This window comes from Scyliorhinus torazame, chromosome 3, assembly GCF_047496885.1.
Source record: "Scyliorhinus torazame isolate Kashiwa2021f chromosome 3, sScyTor2.1, whole genome shotgun sequence".
NCBI lineage: Eukaryota > Metazoa > Chordata > Chondrichthyes > Carcharhiniformes > Scyliorhinidae > Scyliorhinus > Scyliorhinus torazame.
This window is the reverse complement of record NC_092709.1, coordinates 10,238,775-10,261,936: the sequence shown is the minus strand read 5'-3', so window position 1 is coordinate 10,261,936 and position 23,162 is coordinate 10,238,775. Positions and strand designations below refer to the sequence as shown.

General features: G+C 42.4%; 1 protein-coding gene across 4 annotated transcripts in view; it reads left to right on the top strand.

Moving 5' to 3' along the window:
- The window catches only part of rap1gds1 (RAP1, GTP-GDP dissociation stimulator 1), a 108,164-nt gene that overhangs the window by 58,764 nt on the left and 26,238 nt on the right, over positions 1 to 23,162 (top strand). For all 4 annotated transcript variants that reach the window (XR_011940078.1, XM_072495290.1, XM_072495289.1 and 1 more), the window contains 4 exons: positions 11,073 to 11,201; positions 11,471 to 11,596; positions 18,681 to 18,824; positions 22,679 to 22,810. Coding sequence is in view for 3 of the 4 variants with exons in the window: in XM_072495290.1 (XP_072351391.1) it covers positions 11,073 to 11,201; positions 11,471 to 11,596; positions 18,681 to 18,824; positions 22,679 to 22,810 (531 nt within the window). In the remaining variant the exon portion in view is untranslated. The remainder of the gene's footprint in view (positions 1 to 11,072; positions 11,202 to 11,470; positions 11,597 to 18,680; positions 18,825 to 22,678; positions 22,811 to 23,162) is intronic.

Here is a 23,162-nt window from a genome sequence, read left to right as displayed (position 1 = left end):
GTTCCATTAACTTTTATCCCTTAGACCCACAAGAAATAAAAAGCAAAATAAGGTTGGGATGTTTCCTAATGCTTTTGTAGACTATAACTTGCAGAATTGCAGGGTGTATACATTAAAAAAAAACACTTAAAATGATTTTTTAAATTTTGTTTTATTTTAACTTCTTTCATATGCATTAGAAAGCAGTTGCAAGGCTTGTATCTGCTTCAGAGGACAGTGCAGCAGCTAGGGGTTAGACTTTGGCCAGTTTTTGTGGCACCTTGATTAAGCAAACAAAAGTGGATGTGAGTTATTGTAGAGGCATTTGGCGTGTTTCACACCATGCATTGTTTTTGGGGTTAGATACCAAGTAAAAGAATTAATCCAACAATTCTATTCAAACTGTCCATTTTAAGATTTTTTGGCTTAAATGCACTGGTCCATTCTATTGATAAAAGAAGCAGTAAATTTGTGCAGATTACGATGGGACAAAAAGTTAGCAAAGTGATCTGATTTGGTTTCAGTCATACAAGGCAGATCAGATTTTGGGGTGCAACTATTTTATCCTATTTATGGGATGGTATACTTGAGCAGGTGCTTTCGGGGCAAAATGGCAGGCTCACTATCCGTTATTCTTGGGCTGAATTTATATTTGTAGAGAGGAAAATTAAGGGATATTAATAACTTTGGATTTTTTTTCCAGAGTAGGAAGGGAGGAACATTGTTCCTGAAGAGGGATAACTAAGCTGAGAGAAATAAATTCTGTCTTTAATGGGCGACCCCTTACTCTATGATTATGCCCTCTGGTCCTAGACTCCCCCTAATGGGATCTACCCCCAGAATACTGAAGTAGGCTAGAGAGGAAATTGCTGAGGCCTTGACAGAAATCTTTGAATCCTCACTGTCTTCAGGTGATGTCCCGGAGGACTGGAGAATAATCGATGTTGTTCCTCTGTTTAAGAAGGGTAGCAAGGATAATCCAGGGAACTACAGGCCGGTGAGCCTTACATCAGTGGTAGGGAAATTACTGGAGAGAATTCTTCGAGACAGGATCTACTCCCATTTGGAAGCAAATGGACGTATTAGTGAGAGGCAGCATGGTTTTGTGAAGGGGAGGTCGTGTCTCACTAACTTGATAGACTTTTTCGAAGAGGTCACAAAGATGATTGATGCAGGTAGGGCAGTGGATGTTGTCTATATGGACTTCAGTAAGGCCTTTGACAAGGTCTCTCATGGTAGACTAGTACAAAATGTGAACTGGCAAGGTGGATAAAGAACTGGCTAGGTCATAGAAGGCAGAGAGTAGCAATGGAAGGATGCTTTTCTAATTGGTGGGCTGTGACTAGTGGTGTTCTGCAGGGATCCGTGCTGGGACCGTTGCTGTTTGTAGTATATATAAATGGTTTGGAGGAAAATGTAACTGGTCTGATTAGTAAGTTTGCAGACGACACAAAGGTTGGTGGAATTGTGGATAGCGATGAGGACTGTCAAGAGGATACAGCAGGATTTAGATTGTTTGGAGACTTGGGTGGAGAGATGGCAGATGGAGTTTAATCCAGACAAATGTGAGGTATTGTATCTTGGAAGGTCTAATGCAGGTAGGGAATATACAGTGAATGGTAGGACCCTCAAGAGTATTGACAGTCAGAGAGATCTAGGTGTACAGGTCCACAGGTCACTGAAAGGGGCAACACAGGTGGAGAAGGTAGTCAAGAAGGCATATGGCATGCTTGCCTTCATTGGATTGGATTGGATTTGTTTATTGTCACGTGTACCGAGGTACAGTGAAAAGTATTTTTTCTGCGAGCAGCTCAACAGATCATTAAGTACATGAGAAGAAAAGGGAATAAAAGAAAATACATAATGGGGCAACACAACATATACAATGCAACTACAAAAGCACTGGCATCGGTGAAGCATACAGGGTGTAGTGTTAATGAGGTCCGTCCATAAGAGGGTCATTTAGGAGTCTGGTGACAGTGGGGAAGAAGCTGTTTTTGAGTCTGTGTGTGTTCTCAGACTTCTGTATCTCCTGCCCGATGGAAGAAGTTGGAAGAGTGAGTAAGCCGGGTGGGAGGGATCTTTGATTATGCTGCCCGCTTTCCCCAGACAGCGAGAGGTGTAGATGGAGTCAATGGATAGGAGGCAGGTTCGTGTGATGCACTGGGCGATGTTCACGACTCTCTGAAATTTCTTGCGGTCCTGGGCCGAGCAGTTGCCATACCAGGCTGTGATGCAGCCCGATAGGATGCTTTCTATGGTGCATCTGTAAAAGTTGGTAAGGGTTAATGTGGGCATGCCAAATTTCCTTAGTTTCCTGAGGAAGTATAGGCGCTGTTGTGCTTTCTTGGTGGTAGCGTCGACGTGGGTGGACCAGGACAGATTTTTGGAGATGTGCACCCCTAGGAATTTGAAACTGCTAACCATCTCCACCTCGGCCCCGTTGATGCTGACAGGGGTGTGTACAGTACTTTGCTTCCTGAAGTCAATTACCAGCTCTTTAGTTTTGCTGGCATTGAGGGAGAGATTGTTGTCGCTACACCACTCCACTAGATTCTCTATCTCCCTCCTGTATTCGGACTCGTCGTTATTCGAGATCCGGCCCACTATGGTCGTATCGTCAGCAAACTTGTAGATGGAGTTGGAACCAAGTTTTGCCACGCAGTCGTGTGTGTGCAGGGAGTAGAGTAGGGGGCTAAGTACGCAGCCTTGCAGGGCGCCGGTGTTGAGGACTATTGTGGAGGAGGTGTTGTTGTTCATTCTTACTGATTGTGGTCTGTTGGTCAGAAAATCGAGGATCCAGTTGCAGAGTGGGGAGCCAGGTCCTAGGTTTTGGAGCTTTGATATGAGCTTGGCTGGGATTATGGTGTTGAAGGCGGGGCTGTAGTCAATAAATAGCAGTCTGATGTAGGAGTCCTTGTTTTCGAGATGCTCTAAGGAAGAGTGTAGGGCCAGGGAAATGGTATTTGATGTGGACCGGTTGCAGCGGTATGCGAATTGCAGTGGATCAAGGCGTTCTGGGAGTATGGAGGTGATGCGCTTCATGATCAACCTCTCCAAGCACTTCATTACGACTGGAGTCAGGGCCACTGGTCGGTAGTCATTGAGGCACGTTGCCTGGTTCTTCTTTGGTACCGGTATGATGGTGGTCTTCTTGAAGCAGGAGGGGACCTCGGAGTGGAGTAGGGACAGGTTAAAGATGTCCGCGAATACCTCTGCCAGCTGGTCCGCGCAGGCTCTGAGTGCACGACAAGGGATCCCGTCCGGGCCCGTCGCCTTCCGAGGGTTCACTTTCAGGAAGGCCAATCTGACTTCGGAAGCTGTGATGGTGGGTATGGGTGAATTATGGGCTGCTGGGGCACTCGACAGTGGATTGTTGGTTACCTGCTCGAACCGAGCATAGAATGCATTGAGTTTATCGGGAGGGGTGCGCTGCTGCCAGAGATACTGTTCGGCTTCGTTTTGTAGCCCGTTATGTTGTTTAGTCCTTGCCACAACCGCCGAGAGTCTGTCTGTGACTCTAGCTTGGTTTGATATTCTCTCTTGGCATCTCTGACGGCTTTGAGGAGGTCATACCTGGATTTCTTGTATAGGTCAGGGTCGTCTGCCTTGAACGCCTCCGATCTGTCCTTCAGTAGGGAGTGAATCTCGCGATTGAGCCATGGTTTCCGGTTGGAGAACGCACGTACTGCTTTCTTTGGCACGCAGTCGTCCATTGGCCGGGGCATTGGGTATAAGAATTGGCAAGTCATGTTGCAGTTGTATAGACCTTAGTCAGGCCACACTTGGAGTATAGTGTTCAATTCTGGTCGCCACACTACCAGAAGGATGTGGAGGCTTTAGAGAGGGTGCAGAAGAGATTTACCAGAGTGTTGCCTGGCATGGAGGGCATTAGCTATGAGGAGCGGTTGAATCAACTCGGTTTGTTCTCACTGGAACGACGGAGGTTGAGGGGCGACCTGATAGAGGTCTACAAAATTATGAGGGGCATAGACAGAGTGGATAGTCAGAGGCTTTTCCCCAGGGTAGAGTGGTCAATTACTAGGGGGCATAGGTTTAAGGTGCGAGGGGCAAGGTTTAGAGTAGATGTACGAGGCAAGTTTTTTTACACCGAGGGTAGTGGGTGCCTGGAACTGGCTGCCGGAGGAGGTGGTGGAAGCAGGGAACGATAGTGACATTTAAGGGGCATCTTGACAAATACATGAATAGGATGGGAATAAGGGATACGGACCCAGGAAGTGTAGAAGATTGTAGTTTAGTCGGGCTGCATGGTCGACACGGGCTTGGAGGGCCGAAGGGCCTGTTCCTGTACTGTACTTAGAACATAGAACATTACAGCGCAGTACAGGCCCTTCGGCCCTCGATGTTGCGCCGACCTGTGAAACCACTCTAAAGCCCATCTACACTATTCCCTTATTGTCCGTATGTCTATCCAATGACCATTTGAATACCCTTACTGTTGGCGAGTCCACTACTGTTGCAGGCAGGGCATTCCACGCCCTTACTACTCTCTGAGTAAAGAACCCACCTCTGACATCTGTCTTATATCTACCTCCCCTCAATTTAAAGCCATGTCCCCTCATGCTAGACATCACCATCCGAGGAAAAAGACTCACACTGTCCACCCTATCCAATCCTCTGATCATCTTGTATGCCTCAATTAAGTCCCTCTTAACCTTCTTCGCTCTAACGAAAACAGCCTCAAGTTCCTCAGCCTTTCCTCATAAGATCTTCCCTCCATACCAGGCAACATTCTGGTAAATCTCCTCTGCACCCTTTCCAATGCTTCCACATCCTTCCTATAATGCGGCGACCAGAATTCCACGCAATACTCCAAATGCGGCCGCACCAGAGTTTTGTACAGCTGCAACATGACCTCATGGTTCCGAAACTCAATCCCTCTACCAATAAAAGCGAACACACCGTACGCCTTCTTAACAACCCTCTCAACCTGAGTGGCAACTTTCAGGGGTCTATGTACATGGGCACCGAGATCTCTCTGCTCATGCACACTGCCAAGAATCTTACCATTAGCCGAGTACTCTGTCTTCCTGTTATTCCTCCCAAAATGAATCACCTCACGCTTTTCTGCATTAAACTCCATTTGCCACCTCTCAGCCCAGCGCTGCAGCTTATCTATGTCCCTCTGTAACTTGTAACATCCTTCCGCACTGTCCACAACTCCACCGACTTTAGCGTCATCTGCAAATTTACTCACCCATCCTTCTACGCCCTCCTCCAGGTCATTTATAAAAATGACAAACAGCAGTGGCCCCAAAACAGATCCTTGTGGTACACCACTAGTAACTGGACTCCAGTCTGAACACTTCCCATCAACCACCACCCTTTGTCTTCTTCCAGCTAGCCAATTTCTGATCCAAACTGCTAAATCTCCCTGAATCCCATGCTTCCGTATTTTCTGCAGTAGCCTACTGTGGGGAACCTTATCAAACGCTTTACTGAAATCCATATACACCACATCAACTGCTTTACCCTCATCCACCTGTTTGGTCACCTTCTCAAACAACTCAATAAGGTTTGTGAGGCACGACCTACCTACCCTTCACAAAACCGTGTTGACTATGGTTAATCAAATTATTCCTTTCCAGATGATTATACACCCTATCTCTTATAAACCTTTCCAAGATTTTGCCCACAACAGAAGTAAGGCTCACTGGTCTATAGTTACCGGGGTTGTCTCTACTCCCCTTCTTGAACAAGGGGACAACATTTGCTATCCTCCAGTCTTCTGGCACTATTCCTGTTGACAAAGGTGACTGAAAGATCAAAGCCAAAGACTTTGTTCTTTGTTCACAAGGGAAATCAACGTCTTCACATCTATTCTGTCAAGTCCCCTGAGAATCTGTTGCCTCTAAAATTCCAGAAGCAGCTATAAATGGAAGAAGGGAGGAACTCTGGAAAGTTACAGTCACCAGAGAAGTGATATTGAGTAAATTGTTGGAGGTGTGGGCTGAGGAGTCCGGATCCTGATAAATGTCATATTGGGGTCATAAAGCGTCTAGTGAGATAGTTGGTCTGGGAAGGTCTCATTAGTTTGGAAGAGCGCAAATGTAACTCCCATTATTCGAAAAGGGAGGCAGACAGAAAGCCGGAAACTACAGACCGGTTAGCTTAACATCTGTTGTAGGGAAAATGTTGGAAGCTGCTATTAAAGAAGTTATAATAGAGCACTTGGATAAGCTCATGGCAATTGCGGAAAATAGAAGTGGAGTGGATGATGCATCTCAATCTCCCCTGAAGTTCCGAGCTTCATGGGTGCCAGTCTTCAGCCAAATCAATTCACTCCACATGCTAGCCAAAAAAAAAACACTGAAGTCAACAAAGGCTATGAGCCCTGACAACACTGCAGCTGTAGTGCTGAAGACTTGTTTTCTAGAACTATCTGCACCCCATGCCAAGCTGATTGTGTTTAGCTAGAGCACTGGCACTAACCGATAATGTGAAAAATTGTCTGGGTATGTTCAATCCCCAAAAAGCAGGATAAATTCAATCTGATCAATTCTGTCCCATCGATCTGCTTACTCTCAATTAGCAACAAAATAATAGAAGGTGTTGTCAATGGTAATGTCAAGCGTGCTTACCGATGCTCAGTTTGGTTACCTTTACGGCCACTCGGCTGTAGATCATATTACAGCCATGGTCCAAAATGGACAAAACCGACGAACTCCAGAAGTGAGTTGAGAGTGACTGCCCGTGACATCAAAGCAGCATTTGACTTGAGTGTGGCATCACAGAACCCTGACAAAATTGAAGTCAATGGAAATCTGAGTCATACCTATAATCAAGGCGGTTGGTTGTTGGAGGCCAATCATCTCTGCCCCAGGACAACACTGGGAGATTCTCTGAGGAATTTCCTAGACGGAATGATCTTCAACTGCTTCATCAATGGCCTTCCCTTCATCATAAGGTCAGATTGGGGATGTTTGCTGATTGAGCAATGTTCAGTACCATTTGCATCTCCTCAGATACTGAAGTATCCTGTTTCTGTATGCAGCTAGACATGGGCATATAAGTGGCAAGTAATATTTCCACCTCACAAATGCCAGACAATGACTATCTCCAACAAGAGAGAACCTAACCATTTCCCCTTTATTTAACATTGATACTATTGGTGAAACCCCCATCATCCACATCCCGGTGGTTACCATTGATCAAACTTAACTCGATCAGCCATATAAATATTGTGGCTACAAAAGCGGGTCCAAGGCTGGGAGTTCTACAGTGAGTGACTCAACCTCTGACTCCCCAAAACCTGTCCACCATCTAAATGGCACAAGCCAGGCGTCCGATGGGATATTCATCGGAGCAGGAGTAGGCCATCTGGCCCCTCAAGCCTGCCCCGCCATTCAATAAGATCATGGCCGATCTTTTTGTGGACTCGGCTCCACTTACCTGCCCGCTCACCGTAACCTTTTATTCCTTTACTGTTCAAAAACCTATCTCCCTTTGCCTTAATGAGGTAGCCTCAACTGTTTCACTGGGCAGGGAATTCACAGATTCACGACCCTTTGGGTGAAGGAGTTCCTCCTCAACTCAGTCCTAAATCTGCTTCCCTTTATTTTATCATCACCTGCCTGGATGTGTGCAGCTGCACCAACAACTCGAGGTTAACCCCATCCAGGGTAAAGCAACCTGCTTGATCAATACCCCACTGACCACTTTAAACATTCTCTTCCTCCACCACTGGCACACAGTGACAGCAGTGCGTGGCATCTGTAAGCTGCACTGCGGTAGCTTGTCAAGGCTCCTTTGACATCACCTTCCAAACTGCGACTTCTACCACCAAGGACAAGGGCAGCAAACTCATGGGACCACCACCAGCTGCAAATTCCACTCCAAGCCACAAAGCATTGTGGTGTGAAACTGTTCACAGTTCTTTCACTGCTGGACTATATGTCTGGAACAGACTTTCAATACCTATGCCAGATGAACTGCAGTGAGTTCAAGAAGACAGCTTGCTACCACCTCAAAGGCACTTGGGAATGGGCAATAAATGCTGTCCTTGCCAGCATTGCTTGAATACTATAAAAAAAATATGCTATTTCTTTGGTGGGTTTCCTGTCTTAAATAATTGTTGCATATGTGACGAGTGTTGAATTTGAGATTCTTCAAAGTGTAATAAATGTGCCAGATGGACAGAGTTTCTATCACCCTAATGGCTGTGGGAATCTATGCTGAGTGATTCGAATTCTGTTTGTTTAACATGAGAAATCTATTTGTTTTTAAGACCATATTACTTTGTAAATATCCCATTGTATATTAAACTCTGACATCAGAATATTCTCGATTCTAATTTATGTAGGCTCTTGGACCTGTAATAATTGGATAATTTAAACAAATATTCAAGAAAAATGCAAATATTATTTTTTTCCTCTTGTTACTCAAATTTTACATTATTTCTACTTTTTGTTCTTGGCTTGAAATTGAGATCTTTGTAGGGACTATTAAAACAGTTAAGGGCAGCATGGTGGCGCGGTGATTAGCATTGCTGCCTCATGGCGCCGAGGTCCCAGGTTCAATCCCGGCTCTGGGTCACTGTCCATGTGGAGTTTTCACATTGTCCCCGTGTTTGCGTGGGTTTCGCCCCACAACCCAAAGATGTGCAGGGTAGGTGGATTGAACATGCTAAATTGCCCCTTAATTGGAAAAAATTAATTGGGTACTTAAATTTATTCAAAAAGCAGTTAATCTCTCCGATCTTGGCTCAGTAATTAGACCTTGACCTTTCAGTCTTGTTCGTGGCTGCAGTTACATTGTAGTCGGCAACCTCTGCCTAGTAGCTATGTTATCAATTCATAGGCACTAACATTGCCTGGCTGCAACCAGGAGAAAGTTTATGCATTCAAAACTCTGTTTGCAGTTCCAGAATTTTGACTTATTTGATAATGCTTGAGGGAGTATATCTTTGTGGGCATTTACATTTTTGCAGCATCTCCTGCAGCTGCACATGCACCATTTCATCCAGAACCCTGCCCTGTTATCCCGCACATTTCCCCCAATGTAACAATTAACTTTTCACTCATTCCCTTATTTGAAATCTGGCAAAGTGACCTTGATTACTTTAATGTGTGTTTAGGAAATTCCTCTGTTCACTGTTTTAGCAAAAATGTGAGCCACTTAAAATAGTTAGACACCTTAGTTAAAACACTATAGAGAATTTCCATGCTAATATATTCATTCAAAATTACTTTAAACCTCTGAAACAATTAACCATAAAATGTATTACTATTCCAGAATTAATTGACCAAGATGTTATAAAGCTATTTTTATAAATCTAATTTTCAAACAGTTACTGTAGTTTGCCATTAAAGTTTGGTCGCATTTTCATTCAAATGTACAGCTAACTATTCCTCTGCATTCATTTATTCTGAGATTTATTCTATTTTGTTCAGTAACAATTGCAAGTAGCACATCAACAAAATCAATGATTTATTTAACTAAATCAATTAAGAGTTTCCATTTAGTCCATAGTAGTAGCATTGTTATGGCCTCCAGGTTAAAGATCTTCAAAACAAATGTCAGAAACCCATATCTTGGGTGTTTTTAATTTAGTCCTATAACCATGTTATGTCACTAAGACAGTGCAATGTGACGTGACCAGTATAAATGGTATCTTATTGTCCTTGCTACTTATTTGAAACCTTTTATAGTTGCACTGACTTTGGCCTAAGGACGCATTCATACTGACTTGTGTAAGTATAAAAGATGGCTGACTTGAAACTCCGCTTCACCTGTCTACCATCCTTTTGCACTCAGGAATACTATGTAGTGTGGTTGATATCTAAAGCTGCCTGTTAGTAATGGTAAATACTGAATATAAATGTGGTGACCGATATTACTACTGTGGATGTTATAGCATAAAATTTGGTTTATGTACATGAGAGATCAAGCAAACACAGATGCCCTACAATATAAATAATGCCAGCACGATTATAAATACTGAGAATGAGAAAATGTGAAACTAATGCGCAGTGTGTTTGCTTATAACCATTGTAAATGCCTGTTTCTAACTAATATAAAGTGAAATTGATTTCAAAATAGCTTGGAGCTGTTTTCATAGCTTGTACTAAATTATTCTCGCCTAAGGAGTTTGGACATAGATGTTAGTTAGCAAAATAAGAGGCATATCAAATTACACAGCCAGGCTAACAAATCATAAAACCTGTGCTATATCCAGTTGCGTGACCAGTTTCATGGTATGGTTTGTTGCATTTTCCATTTAAGATGTAAAAGTTTTATTTTTTCCCCCCAACAATTTGTTACCAAGTCCACTGGCACAATAAATGCTATAGGCATGCAATATCCTGCAACAGGACTTGGAACAAATTTGGGAAATTACATCATCCTGTGTACTTGTCTTCTGAAGTTTGTGACTCTTGACGAGGTTCCATTCCACATTCACTGATAGTGACCGTTACTTGACCATAGGTTTTAACAGACTACTTGAATGCCAAAGTTTAACCTAACCCTGTTTACGCTTGCATGCAAGTATGCACCGCTTTCTAGGAGAGGGGCGATAGATTGCGATTATTGGGAATTGGCGATTTCTTCCCTCACAGGAACACTTCACCTGTAGTGCCTTGACACAAGTTCCCTTTTATATTTTAATAAGTTGTTGCCTTATGTCAGTGTGATTTTAAAAAATAAATGGTGATGCTTCAAATAATTTTAAAATTGGCCCTCCGATGTCGATGGCTCTCCCAGAAAGTAACATGGAGGAAATGGGTTGCATCATTTATTATTGTATTTGTAGATTTACCTTCACTTCGAATAAACAAACTCTTCAACTTTGTATCATCCATTGTGGTTCAGAACATACATTTACAAACTCTCCCAATATATTAGGGCTGTTAAAGCCAGCATGGTTTAGTGGTTCAAATTCATCAAGTCTTTAATCATTCCAAGCAACTTAATCTCTCTCCTTTCAGTCCATTTCTTTCAGACGGTATATGTTTTGCAATCTTTTTCTTTTCTAACTGTTTGTTTATAATGTCATATGATAGATTTTGTGTTTTGGACTTTAAGAATTAAATGTCAACTTGATATTGTTTTTTCAAATTATTACTTTACAGATGCCCTACAAGCCCAGTTGATAAATATGGGGGTCATTCCTACTCTGGTTCAGTTATTGGGAATACATTCTCAACATACAGCACTGACAGAAATGTGCTTGGTTGCATTCGGTAACCTAGCAGAGATAGGTAAGCTAGGATACATCAAGAGACCTAACAAATTTGTGACTTCTGAAAACGTCTGTTTTGTAGTATTTTGTAGATGTTTTACATCCAGCCAGTAGCAAGTAATTTAAGACTTTCGTCATATTTATTTTCAATGCAGGACAAGAAAAGTAACCACTACATAACTAATGTGAAAGACCATATTAAAGGATGGTCTTCCCTTTTTAATGTATGTTTGTTCATTTTTAATTGCCTTTTGTTTTAATATATTTGTAAATTTGAATTTAATAAAGAGTCCAGCAAAGAGCAGTTTGCATCAACTCAGATTGCGGATGAACTTGTAAAGCTCTTCAAAAAGCAAACTGAACACGAGAAGAAAGAGATGATATTTGAAGTCTTGGCTCCATTGGCAGAACATGGTGCGTATTATTTTAATTAATAAGAGAACATTATCGATGGCCCATTGTTTTAAAAGACCCATTCACTTATTTTCAAGTTGCTTAATCATAATTAGACAGGTAATACTGTGGTGTTGCTAATTGTAACATATTAGCTTTGTGCTGTTAAGTCCCAGTGTCAGTCTGATTATCAAATTTTTCCAGTCACCGTGGCGACCCACTTCTCACAACTCTGAATACTTCCATTGTTATGTACCTTATGCAAAATACTCGTATCGATGTTAGATGCCAGGATGAAAATCCCACCCCAAGTCTTGACCGAACCATGATGTTAAAGTGTATTAGTCAAATGCTTGTTAATGACTGCGTATCATAGAACATAGAACATAGAAAATACAGCACAGAACAGGCCCTTCGGCCCACGATGTTGTGCCGAACCTTTGTCCTAGATTAATCATAGATTATCATTGAATTTACAGTGCAGAAGGAGGCCATTCGGCCCTTTGAGTCTGCACCGGCTCTTGGAAAGAGCACCCTACCCAAACTCAACACCTTCACCCAACACCAAGGGCAATTTGGACATTAAGGGCAATTTATCATTGGCCAATTCACCTAACCTGCACATCTTTGGATTGTGGGAGGAAACCGGAGCACCCGGAGGAAACCCACGCAGACACGGGGAGGACGTGCAGACTCCGCACAGTCAGTGACCCAAGCCGGAATCGAACCTGGGACCCTGGAGCTGTGAAGCAATTGTGCTATCCACAATGCTACCGTGCTGCCCTTGAGAACAAATAAATCTACACTATATCATTTAACCGTAATCCATGTACCTATCCAATAGCTGCTTGAAGGTCCCTAATGTTTCCGACTCAACTACTACGTATCATTTGCATGTACAAAAATTATGTACATTCTTTCGGTTTGTTTGGAATTTCTCAGGTTAAATCATAGTTCAACATTTTGTTTTTTGCTAATTTGTTAAACTGATTTATCTAAACTGAGAAGTATCCTCAAAAACAAACGACCTTCCAGGTGATTGGCATCTAAGGTTGACTGCTGAAACTTGAGATTTGTTGGTTCAAGTACGTTGCTGTTTGTGATAATCTCTCTCAGCCTATACAATCCTTTAGAGCTTCTCTACCTAATGTAATGGTAAACCATATTCTCATCTGTCTTTAAGGGTCGGCTCAGGACTTGGTTTCTATTTGCCCCACTTAATTGTGATTCTTGGTGCCATTGTAAAAAGTCAAACTTGTGACCAAGATGAGCATTTGTAACTAGAACATCATCGTAAATGTAAATATTTTGTATATTCATTTAAATCAGCTAACTCCTAACCAGAGTTCAAAGCTAGGACTTTCCTGGTAGCATGGGCCGTATGTGTTAGCCACGGAATGACTTGAGAGTTTAATAAAATTCAATGGGCATCCTCGGTCTTGTCGCATGATTTTTATGATCAGATTTTTAAAAAACGAATGGTTCCCCAACCAGAAAGATGCACGTTTGGAAGATCCTTCTGAAATAAATAAGAATTTGCACATGGTGGTGTTACAGTTCACTTGGAGTAAAACTTGTTGTAATCTGGAGCTATGGATAGTAATGGTAGAGGATCCAGCCTTCTTTCCATCAGATGACTGACCAGGAATCTCTCCCGCTCTCTGCCTGCAATCGGCATGTGTTGCAAAGATTTTCACGTTAATACTCCACTTGCTTGGCCGTATTATGATCGCAGCTTGGAGTAGGACTCGAACCTAGAGCTTGCTCAGAGGTAGGGATGTTACCTACTGGGCTATCTGGTTGGAAGGGAGGGGATGGCACCTTAGATTTGAAAAACCGTGCTGTTTTCTTTAGAAAACTACCTGTGTCATACTAGAAAGAATAAAACAACTTGTACATCATTAAAATTGTTCAACAAATGAAATGGTTGATAATCAACCACGCTGACTGACCTGATTTATTGCAGGAGTCACAAGTAGTTGGTTTGTTTGCCTCATAAGCTTCAGGGGTTCACTTGGATGCTAAACGTTCCATTGCACCAGTTGTCCAGAAGACAGAATTCACTTCCCACCAGTTTCCTCCCTTAACCAGAACTGCCTAGGTTAGAAATTACAACAGCAAAAAATGGAAATAGTACCTTCATTCAGCCGATGTAAAGAGAAAGGACGGGTTGCAACATTTCATTAAAGCTGTAGCCTGAGAAATAAACTTCAGTCAGGGAAATGGAATTCAGCTCGTTTGTCTGTTTGAACCAAGGCCGTAAGGAGGTCCAGAGCTGATTGGCCCTGTTAGAAGATAAACTGCACGTGCATGAACAGATTATTGCTATGCCAGTGCCACTTGATAGCACTGGCGATGGCCCCTTCCATCACTTTCCAGATAATCGAGAGGAAGCTGATGAGATGGTCATAGGCCGGATTAGATTTGACCTTTTTTTGTGGAGTTTGGGTACATGCAGCAAGAGCTTTGAACAGCTTCCTGTTTGTGATAGATGGAATGTGGGAGACTGGCCAGGAATTCAATAGAAATATCCAATGTAGAAGTAGCAGGTATGGATTAGAACTTCAGCCATGGATAAACTGGACAAGATGGAAGCCAGGCAATCTTACATATGTGGAAATAGGCAGCCTTAGTGATGATGTGTGGTAGGAAACTCACTGATTATATATAATAAACAGTGTAGCTCCGTTTTGCACATTTGCCAGGGAGTGTGATGAAATTGGTAATGAGGGAACAGAGTTTTTTTAAATTTAAAGTACCCAATTCTTTTTTTTCAATGTAGGGACAATTTAGTGTGGCCTATCCACCTACCCATCGTTGGATTGTGGGGGTGAAACCCACGCAGACATGGGGAGGATGTGCAAACTCCACACAGACAGTGATCCGGGGCCGGGATCGAACCCGGGTCTTCAACGCCGTGAGGCAGCAGTGCAAACCACTATGCCACCATGCCGCCCTGGGAACAGAGTTTGAGATGGGGACCAAAAACAATGCCTTCTGTCTTCCAGACATCTGATAATACTTCAAGTGGAGTGAAATTGCTGAACGATTGAGGAAAGAACAGATCAGGGGGACTTACTGAATAGTTGTTTCAAAGAGCCAGTACGGGCACAGTGGGCCAAGCGAACATCTATTGTGTATGACTTTACATCACGAGAACCTGCATCTGTGGAGAAAATAGAGCCATGGTCTGAAGTTTCTAAAATCTGTGTTCAGGGCAAAGGGTGTTGGAGCATTGGACAAAAAAAGTTATAGGGTGGAATTTTTCAACAGGCAGTAGCCCACCAGCTGCTTGCAGGGTTTTCTTGTTGCATTACAACACCTAAAGAGCGGGGGGGAAATGGATGGGGTAGGTCTGACAATGTCATGCTGGCGGGGCAGCCGCATGAGCCCACCCCACCAGCAACCTCGACTTCTGATAAATAGGGCTGCCCTTTTTAAAGGACACCAATCTGGGGGGAAAAAAGCGACCTTCCCCAGTGACACGGAATCTCCCCACCCCTGGCAGAACCATGTCGGGGGAAGTGACAGGTACTGCCCGGCATGACACACTCCACTCGGTGGGGGGTGGGGAGGGCTGTACTTGCTGTGCACCCCCAGCGGGTTCCGTGTGCCAGATCCCTGTTTGTCAGGGCCTGTTGTAAACCCTGCCAACGCGATGTCAGGGAGTGGGGAGGGAGCGGGCGGAGAGAGCTGATACAGCGGGAAAGCCTGCTGATAACAGTAAATGCATGCGAATGGGGTTGCCAACCTTTCATGATGGGACATGTTATGTCATTGACAGGGGAGGGAACAATCTCAACCGGTTTCAAGGTGGAAACCCCATTATATCATTGGCTTGGGCGGGGGGGGGATTCACGCTGTTGTAAAAACCATTTTGGGACTCCGGTTGGATTCTCGCTGAGAACAGGGGTGGAAATTCTCTTCTCCCTCCCTCCCCCCCCCCCCCCCCCCCCGGTCCCCCATTGTTCCTGAAGCTTCCCGTAACAGGCGCCGGAATGTGGCGACTAGGCTTTTCACAGTAACTTCATTGAAGCCTACTTGTGACAATAAACTATTTTCATTTCATTTTCATTTCATTTCATTATAAAGCTGGTCTTTGTTGGAATAGCCTGAAAGATCAAAAGTGCAGATATTAATTTGTGTGACTGTTCGTGACAAACTGCAAGAAGGCCAGATCAGTGTTTGCAAACTAAATGAAGATGTTCGCCAAACCTTTCATTTGATCTATGTTCCGCCTTTCTGATGTACAGGCAATTGCACAGCAAATGCAGTCTGTTTTACCTTCCACAATAGATTTATTGGTCATTCACCTGATCGGTGTTTCAGATTTTGCTGTGTACAAAGTAGCTGCCCCTTTTTCCTACCTCAGTCATGTAACTTACTAGGAAGTGCTTTAAAATATTTAAGACTTGTTATAAATGCACATCTTTAAAGTGCATTTAAAGTCCCTCAATGGGAATTAGTTAATTTTTGCAAAATGATTAAACATATACGAAAGACTGCGTTAAATCTGCAGTACAATTGATTGATGTTCTGACTACTTCAGTTAAGGCTCTTTACGGCAAATTGTGTGCAATTTCACCCAAGCCTCTGAATGAACAAGAAATTCACTTACACTTCCGTAGCTAGTACCAAAATGTGACCAGTGTCCTAAATTTGCTAATTTGGATTTTTTTTTTAAAAATCTGTAGTTAATCAGTTGGCAATTTTTCAATTATCTGAGAAAATTGATGCAAAACTATAGAGATAATGATCCCAGCATGGGATGGCTTGCTACTTGCTAATGAGAATGAGAATGAGAATGCATTTTTTTTTTTTAAAAAGGAGGGTTTAGAAAAATATTATTTCACCCAAGCTTCTCATCCAAACCTGACCCCACAAAGCTCCATGTTAGATCATCAGAAAAGAAAGGCATAATTTCTCAGATTTTCTATCTCTCCGATCCTTTACATTGAATGAATGGTCCATATAATAATAAATAATCGCTTATTGTCACAAGTAGGCTTCAATGAAGTTACTGTGAAAAGCCCCTTGTCTCCACATTCCGGCGCCTGTGTTTCGGGGAGGCCAGTACGGGAATTGAACGCGCACGGCTGGTCTTGTTCTGCATTACACGTCAGCTGTTTAGCCCACTGTGCTAAACCAGCCCTGCAATAATATGCAATTATTGTTGGGTGAGCGAATCCAGTTGTACATGGGAAGATTCTTCAAGCAGCTTTTGGAGATTGAAGTAAGAATATTGGCCACAGGATACCCAGAGAACCCCCTGCTGAACAACTATACCTGCCAGAAATGATGTCTCATCTGAAGAGCAACCCTTCCAACAGTGCAGCGCCGCATCAGTATGTACTCCAGTGTCAAGTCCTGGATTAGAGCTCCAATTTTTCACCCCGACAGCAAGAGGGCAGTCAGGCAAGTGGTTGTAACCATAAAAGATGCAAATAGACTTGGAACAGAGGACGAGCACAAACTTCTAAATATTTGGATTTATTGACTAGGGAAAGTGTGAGATAACCGCAGTAAAATCAGATCGCTTTGGCATAAATCAGGTCTCTTAAACTGCAGCCAGTTTGATTGCCAAGCAGGGCAGAGACATTCAAGAGCTGGAGGCAGCACTGAACCACAACAAAGCTGATCGCTAGTGTCAAAGATGTGAGGAAACTACTTGAGAGGTTTGAGCATTTCAGCCGGCATAGATGTTGGAGAAGTAATCTTGGAGACGGTAACAGAACTGGAGAAAAAACATTCTTAAAAAAAATTGAGTCGGGTAAAAAAAAAAAAAGTAGGCTTAAGTTAGGGCATGCATCAGAAAATGTATACTTCCAGGTAGAGTACAGTTGGATGCTGCATTGGGCTGCGGTAAAGAGCAGAACTTCTTTCTTCGATTACATTGCATGGGTTAAAATGACCTACCTTGTATATCATTCTATTATCTCTGAACTAATCCATGCTGGCATTGATGCAGGTGCAATGAACTTAATTTGCCATTGTTTGGTAAAGGGGGAAAAAAGTCAGATGTTGCACACTAGTATTAAAGTGAATTTAATAATAAGAAATACATAATTTATTATTTTCTTGGAGGAAAAAAACGCTACTTGCATGTCTTGGGAAACTGTTCTCTGCTATCAGCAAAATATTGCCGAATTAATTTCCCGTTTCTTACCACCAATGTCAAATAAAAATGCTCTGTATCAAATCATCTGAAAAAGCACAAAGTAAATAGCTGAAGAGATTTGTTTGGCAGGTGTTTTAAATGGAAGTGAAGGCAGTTGGAGATTAAAGTTGAAATAGTAAGCAATAAGATGTAGTTAGAACTTCATCTCAATCGAATCACTGTTGCTGAAAACTAAGTGGAGATCATAAAATAATTGCTTCACTTCCTATTGACTGACATTCTAGTGCATGTCATGGACACTGCAGGGTTTCTAAAGCCAGCAGGTACTAGAACTACATTTACATTTTTTTCAAATCTCTTCCATTCAGTCTCTTAGCATTCATCCAAAAATTGAAATATATAGTGGAATGGAAGCAATTTTAAGAGATCTGCCAGTTTCAGTAATGGCCATTTGATTGAAATAATGTTCGCATTTCTCAATTATTTCAACTTAAATTTTCTAATGCCTCCTTTCTATTTCTCTCGGTTAAAAGACATTCAGCTATTCATTTTCCTCTTTTTCAGGTGCTGAAACACTTAGGGACTCTCCTGGGAATTTGCAATAAGACCACATGTCCATTGTTAAGGCTACACTGGCAGTGGGTGGTATTGCCCTAGTAAGTGGATTAAAAAAAAAACTTTGAATCCTAAAGATAGAAATTAATGGCAGTGGGGTAATGTCTCCATTGCCACTAACACTTGCTTCGATGCTGTGGCTGAACCTTAAAGGTTGATCGCTACCATACTGAAGTGAAGCTTTGCATTTTCAGTTATTAACAAATAATTTTCCATTCTACATTATGAAACAAATCATGACAGAATCCTTATAGCTGAAAATGGTTCTGTGGCCCAAGACTGAAGAGGGTCTAGAAACTATCAAATGAGATTTGAAATCACTGCTACCCAGAGCTATAAGCTGACATGTGTTTCATTTGTCTTACGGTTCAGATGTCATCAAACTACAGCTGGTTGATGCAGGATTAGTCGACTGTCTGCTGGAGCTTGTCCAAGAGACTGTGGACAGCAATAAAGATGATGATGTCTCTGAACTTAAAACAGCTTCTGATCTCATGGTGTTGCTGCTTTTGGGTGGTGAGTTTGCTTCATTGGTGTCTAATCAATAGTTGCTCTTTGTCAATACCTAGTAAGTTAAATGGGTGGCACGGTAGCACAGTGGTTAGCATTGTTGCTTCAAAGTGCCAGGGTCCCAGGTTTGATTCCGGCTTGGGAAACCACCTGTGCGGAGTCTGCACGTTCTCCGTGTCTGCGTGGGTTTCCTCCCACAAGTCTTGAAAGACGTGCTTGTTAGGTAAATTCGACGCTCTGAATTCTCCCTAGGTGTACCCGAACAGGCGCTGGAATGTGGCGACGAGGGGATTTTTACAGTAACTTCATTGCAGTGTAACTAAGCCTACTTGTGACATTATTATTATCAATGTCATCATTTTGTTGGGAGGTGGGGACAGTGCAGGAGATTCTCTCATACCCTTAAGAATCTATTGTAAATATTTTTGTGGTGTTCCGTTTGGAAAATATTTATTTAAAATTGGCCCAAGTAGCCCATTGGTGTTTCCCAAAAATTATTGATCCAGGTAAGACTGCTCGATTTGTCATGTCCGCCTGGGATGGAGTAAGTTTATTAACTACTAAATAAAAGTAATGAGAAATGTCCTCCTGGACCTTGTTTGTTACTGCTGGCCTTTAAATTTCCAGTCACTCCAGTTCGATGTGGCACCTCCCTCCCTGCCCCTTGTCTGAGAGTTTGCCTGGTCCCTATTTAACTCTGCAAAAGAATGTACCTACGATTTCCAGGTCACCCTCTTTTTGTCTGACTTAAATTCCACCAGTGTTGCCTGATCCTTATCTAGGCCCATTAATATCTCCGGAGCTGCTCCTTAACCCCAGTCCCCACTCGTTCTATTGTCTTTTCTGGGTGCCTGAACACTCGAGGTCGGTCTTCCTGCAGACTTTAGAAACAGCAAAACAAATGCATCTGCATTCATCCGGATTACAAATAAATATAAATTAAAAAGCTATATGGAATCCCTTGAATTGCAAAGAGTAGAAGATGATACATTGCAGCTGTGAGGACTGAATTTCTGTAGAATTCTCTGACGGTGGCCAGGCAAGTTGAAACAGTTGTTCAGAGGGTTTATGAGATTCTTGGGTTTATGTATAAAAGCAAGAAAGTGTTGCTACACCTCGACAAATCATTGGTCAGACCACATTTTGACCATTGTGTTCAGTACTGGGTACCTTATTTAAGGAAGGATGTTAAAGTCCTTGAGCGAGTGCAGAGGAGATTTACTAGAATGATACCAGGAATGAGGAATTTTAGATACAAGGAAAGATTAGAGAAATTGGCTTGTTCCCCTGGGAGCAGAGAAGATCAAGAGGCGGCCTTATTGAGGTGTTCAAAATTATGAACAATTTTGACAGGGTAAAGAAGGGTATGCTGTTTCCACTAGTTGGTAAGTCAGTGACTGGGTTCACAATTTCAAGATGGTCAGCAAGAGAGCTCGGAGTGAGATGAGGAGAAACTTCTTTATTCAGTGAGTTTTTGGGGTTTGGAATGTGTGGTATCCATAGGAGGTTTTATAAGCGAGCTGGATATGTATTTGAAAATGATGAATTTAAAGGGCTAAAAGATGAGGCTGGGGAATGGGACTAACTAGGTAGCTCTTTCGGGGGCCAGTGCAGACACGATAGGCCGAATGGCCTTCTAACTGTAAAATTCTCTGATTTCTAGTTGGCCTCTGCTGACAAATAGTTGATTCTTCGGTTCAGGTGTCCTGTAGTTCGATAGAGATTTCCATTCTTTTCCCAGCAGCAGACACTGCCTGGATCACTGGTATTATCTTGGTATGTGTAGTAACTTCCAGCTGCGGTTCCTCAGCGCACGCACAGACAAACCGGTATGCAGACTGAGAGAGTCACAGACGAATGCCTGGCAGGCAGGCCAGCACATGCGCTTTTAAACCCCAGATGTGTGTTAAAGGGGCTGATATGTACTCGCCTGCATAGGCCATCATAGCCAGGGACCATGAGATGAGATACTCGTTATGTCCCCTTGTCTTCCAGAAATGATAATTAACCTTAGTGTTTTTTAAAAACAAGCACCTTGAGTTGTCTGGAAGCACAGGAAGGTGCCCCATTCCGTAGAGACTCCCTGCAGTCAGTCCTGTCAGTGGCCAATGGTGAATTCATCAGCCATCTTCGGTGTCTCATGTCCATTAAAAGAAATATACAACATTGGTTTTTTTTAAGTCCAATATTTACGTGCACCACTCTCCCAAGCCTTTTCTCTAACGTTGTAACACCATCAGTCAGACTTCATCCTCGATGCTTCAGGTGACCACCCTATATAAGGTTACTCAACATCTTGGCCTATAGTCCCAAGGGTCACAATGTAGTAACAAAAAATTGCTTCTGATAAACAGAAAAAAACATATTTTAGTATTCTAGCTTGAAAAATGGAAAACTAAGATGCAGTCCAAATATCAGCAGTGCATAGGATCGGTGCAGACTCGATGGGCCGAATTGCCGCCTCCTGCCCTGTAGGGATTCTATGATAGCTGGTATGAAAAAAACAAACTGTGGGAAAACATGCCATTACTGATTATTGTTGATTAATTAATCAAAAGCACAATCGTAGTTGGGTTAAGATTAGTGTCTTAATACAAAATGACTTAATACTCACTATAGGCTTAAATCTAGAGCAAAGCAGAAATAAAATACAAAATTACAAAAATTAGTGATTATAGGCCTGCCCACTTTGCCACTATGCCGCCGTGTTACTGTAAAGCCAAAATGGTGGCGAAGTAATGGCTCCGAGTGGTAATTTTATAATTCAACTTTTAAACTTTACACAGTAGTTGAAGTTGGGTCAAAAATGATATTTTCTTTTGGATTAACATTCTGATGAATGCATGGATAGAATTTAGACTGAATCAGTGGAATAGTAATTGGGAGATTGCAATCCATATCTGTACATTGTTACCCACATGTTTGATTTGCTAAGTTTCTAAAGCCACTGGGGAGTAGAGGTGGGGAGGGAAAGGAGACAAAAAAAATAACCATTATTAATCAACAGTAAATGCAGTACTGACAGCAGAAGATGTAGCAAGGATGGGATTATGGGAAATAATGATAGCTTGCTTAAATAGTATTGAGGCATCCATCATGAAACCTAGGCTTCCGTCTTCCCCAGCAACAGGCAGCCAAATCTGTCCAATCAAAATAGCCTATAAAAGTCTAGCCCTTCAGGTCCATAACTCCTCCCTGCAAACCCTACTTCAAAACCAGGCCCAGTAAATATTGGGACTGAAGATTCTGCGATACAGAGTGAAAACATATAATTTGATACTCCTAATTCCTCGCACAAACGGTTAACATTTCTGCCAAGCCACTGTTTGAAATTCCAAAAAGCACAAAGAAAAGTTGAACGATGAATACTTTCAATCATTCTAATAAATCTATCATTTGGGTGTTGTCAGGAAGAACCTTTTCACTCCAAAGCTAGTAGAAATCTGGAACTCTCAAAACGCTGTTGAGACTATCGAATTTAAAATAAATCTTGGGATTGATAGATTTTTGGTCGGCAAGCACAGTGGGCTAAACAGCTGGCTTGTAATGCAGAACAAGGCCAGCAGCGTGGGTTCAATTCCCGTACAGTCCTCCCTGAACAGGTGCCGGATAATATTATTAAGGGATATGGATGAATGAGGGTAAACCGTTCGGCATGATCAAATTAAATGGTGGAATAATCTTGAGGTGAATGGCCTCCTCCTGTTCCTAAATTTTGCTCAGTAATAAAAACCCTGCATTTTGCAAACCCCCCCCCCATCATAAAACATTGGAACCCCAAAAGTGTAATATCATTCCAGAATTATACTAGTTTTATGGAAGTTATCTTCATTTATGTAGACGTTTCTCCTTTCTTGCAGATGAATCCATGCAGAAGCTGTTCGATGCGGGTAAAGGCAGTGTCTTTCAAAAAGTGCTGTCATGGCTTCCTTCAAATAATCATCAGCTACAGCTTGCTGGAGCACTGGCCATTGCAAACTTTGCACGAAATGGTGAGTTTCCTGAAAACTTGCCGTTCGCAAACAATAGTCTTCTCATTCTACTCATCTTAACAGAATAGCTCAATTTTTCACCTTCAGGGTTTTACCTAAAATGCATAATCCTCCTTTAAATCTCCTAGATTATATAAATATGCAGACAAGTTTTTCTTGATTTCCCCATTCTCAGCTGTATTTGGAAACGGTTGTTATCTTCACATTTTCATATCGATAGGTTGCGAATGTTTTCTTATGACTTTGCAATGCATCACCTGTAGAAGTTGTGCTCAACTAGGGGCGGCATGGTGTCGCAAAGGTTAGCACTGTGATCTACGGAGTGAAGGACCCAGGTTCAATCCCAGCCCCG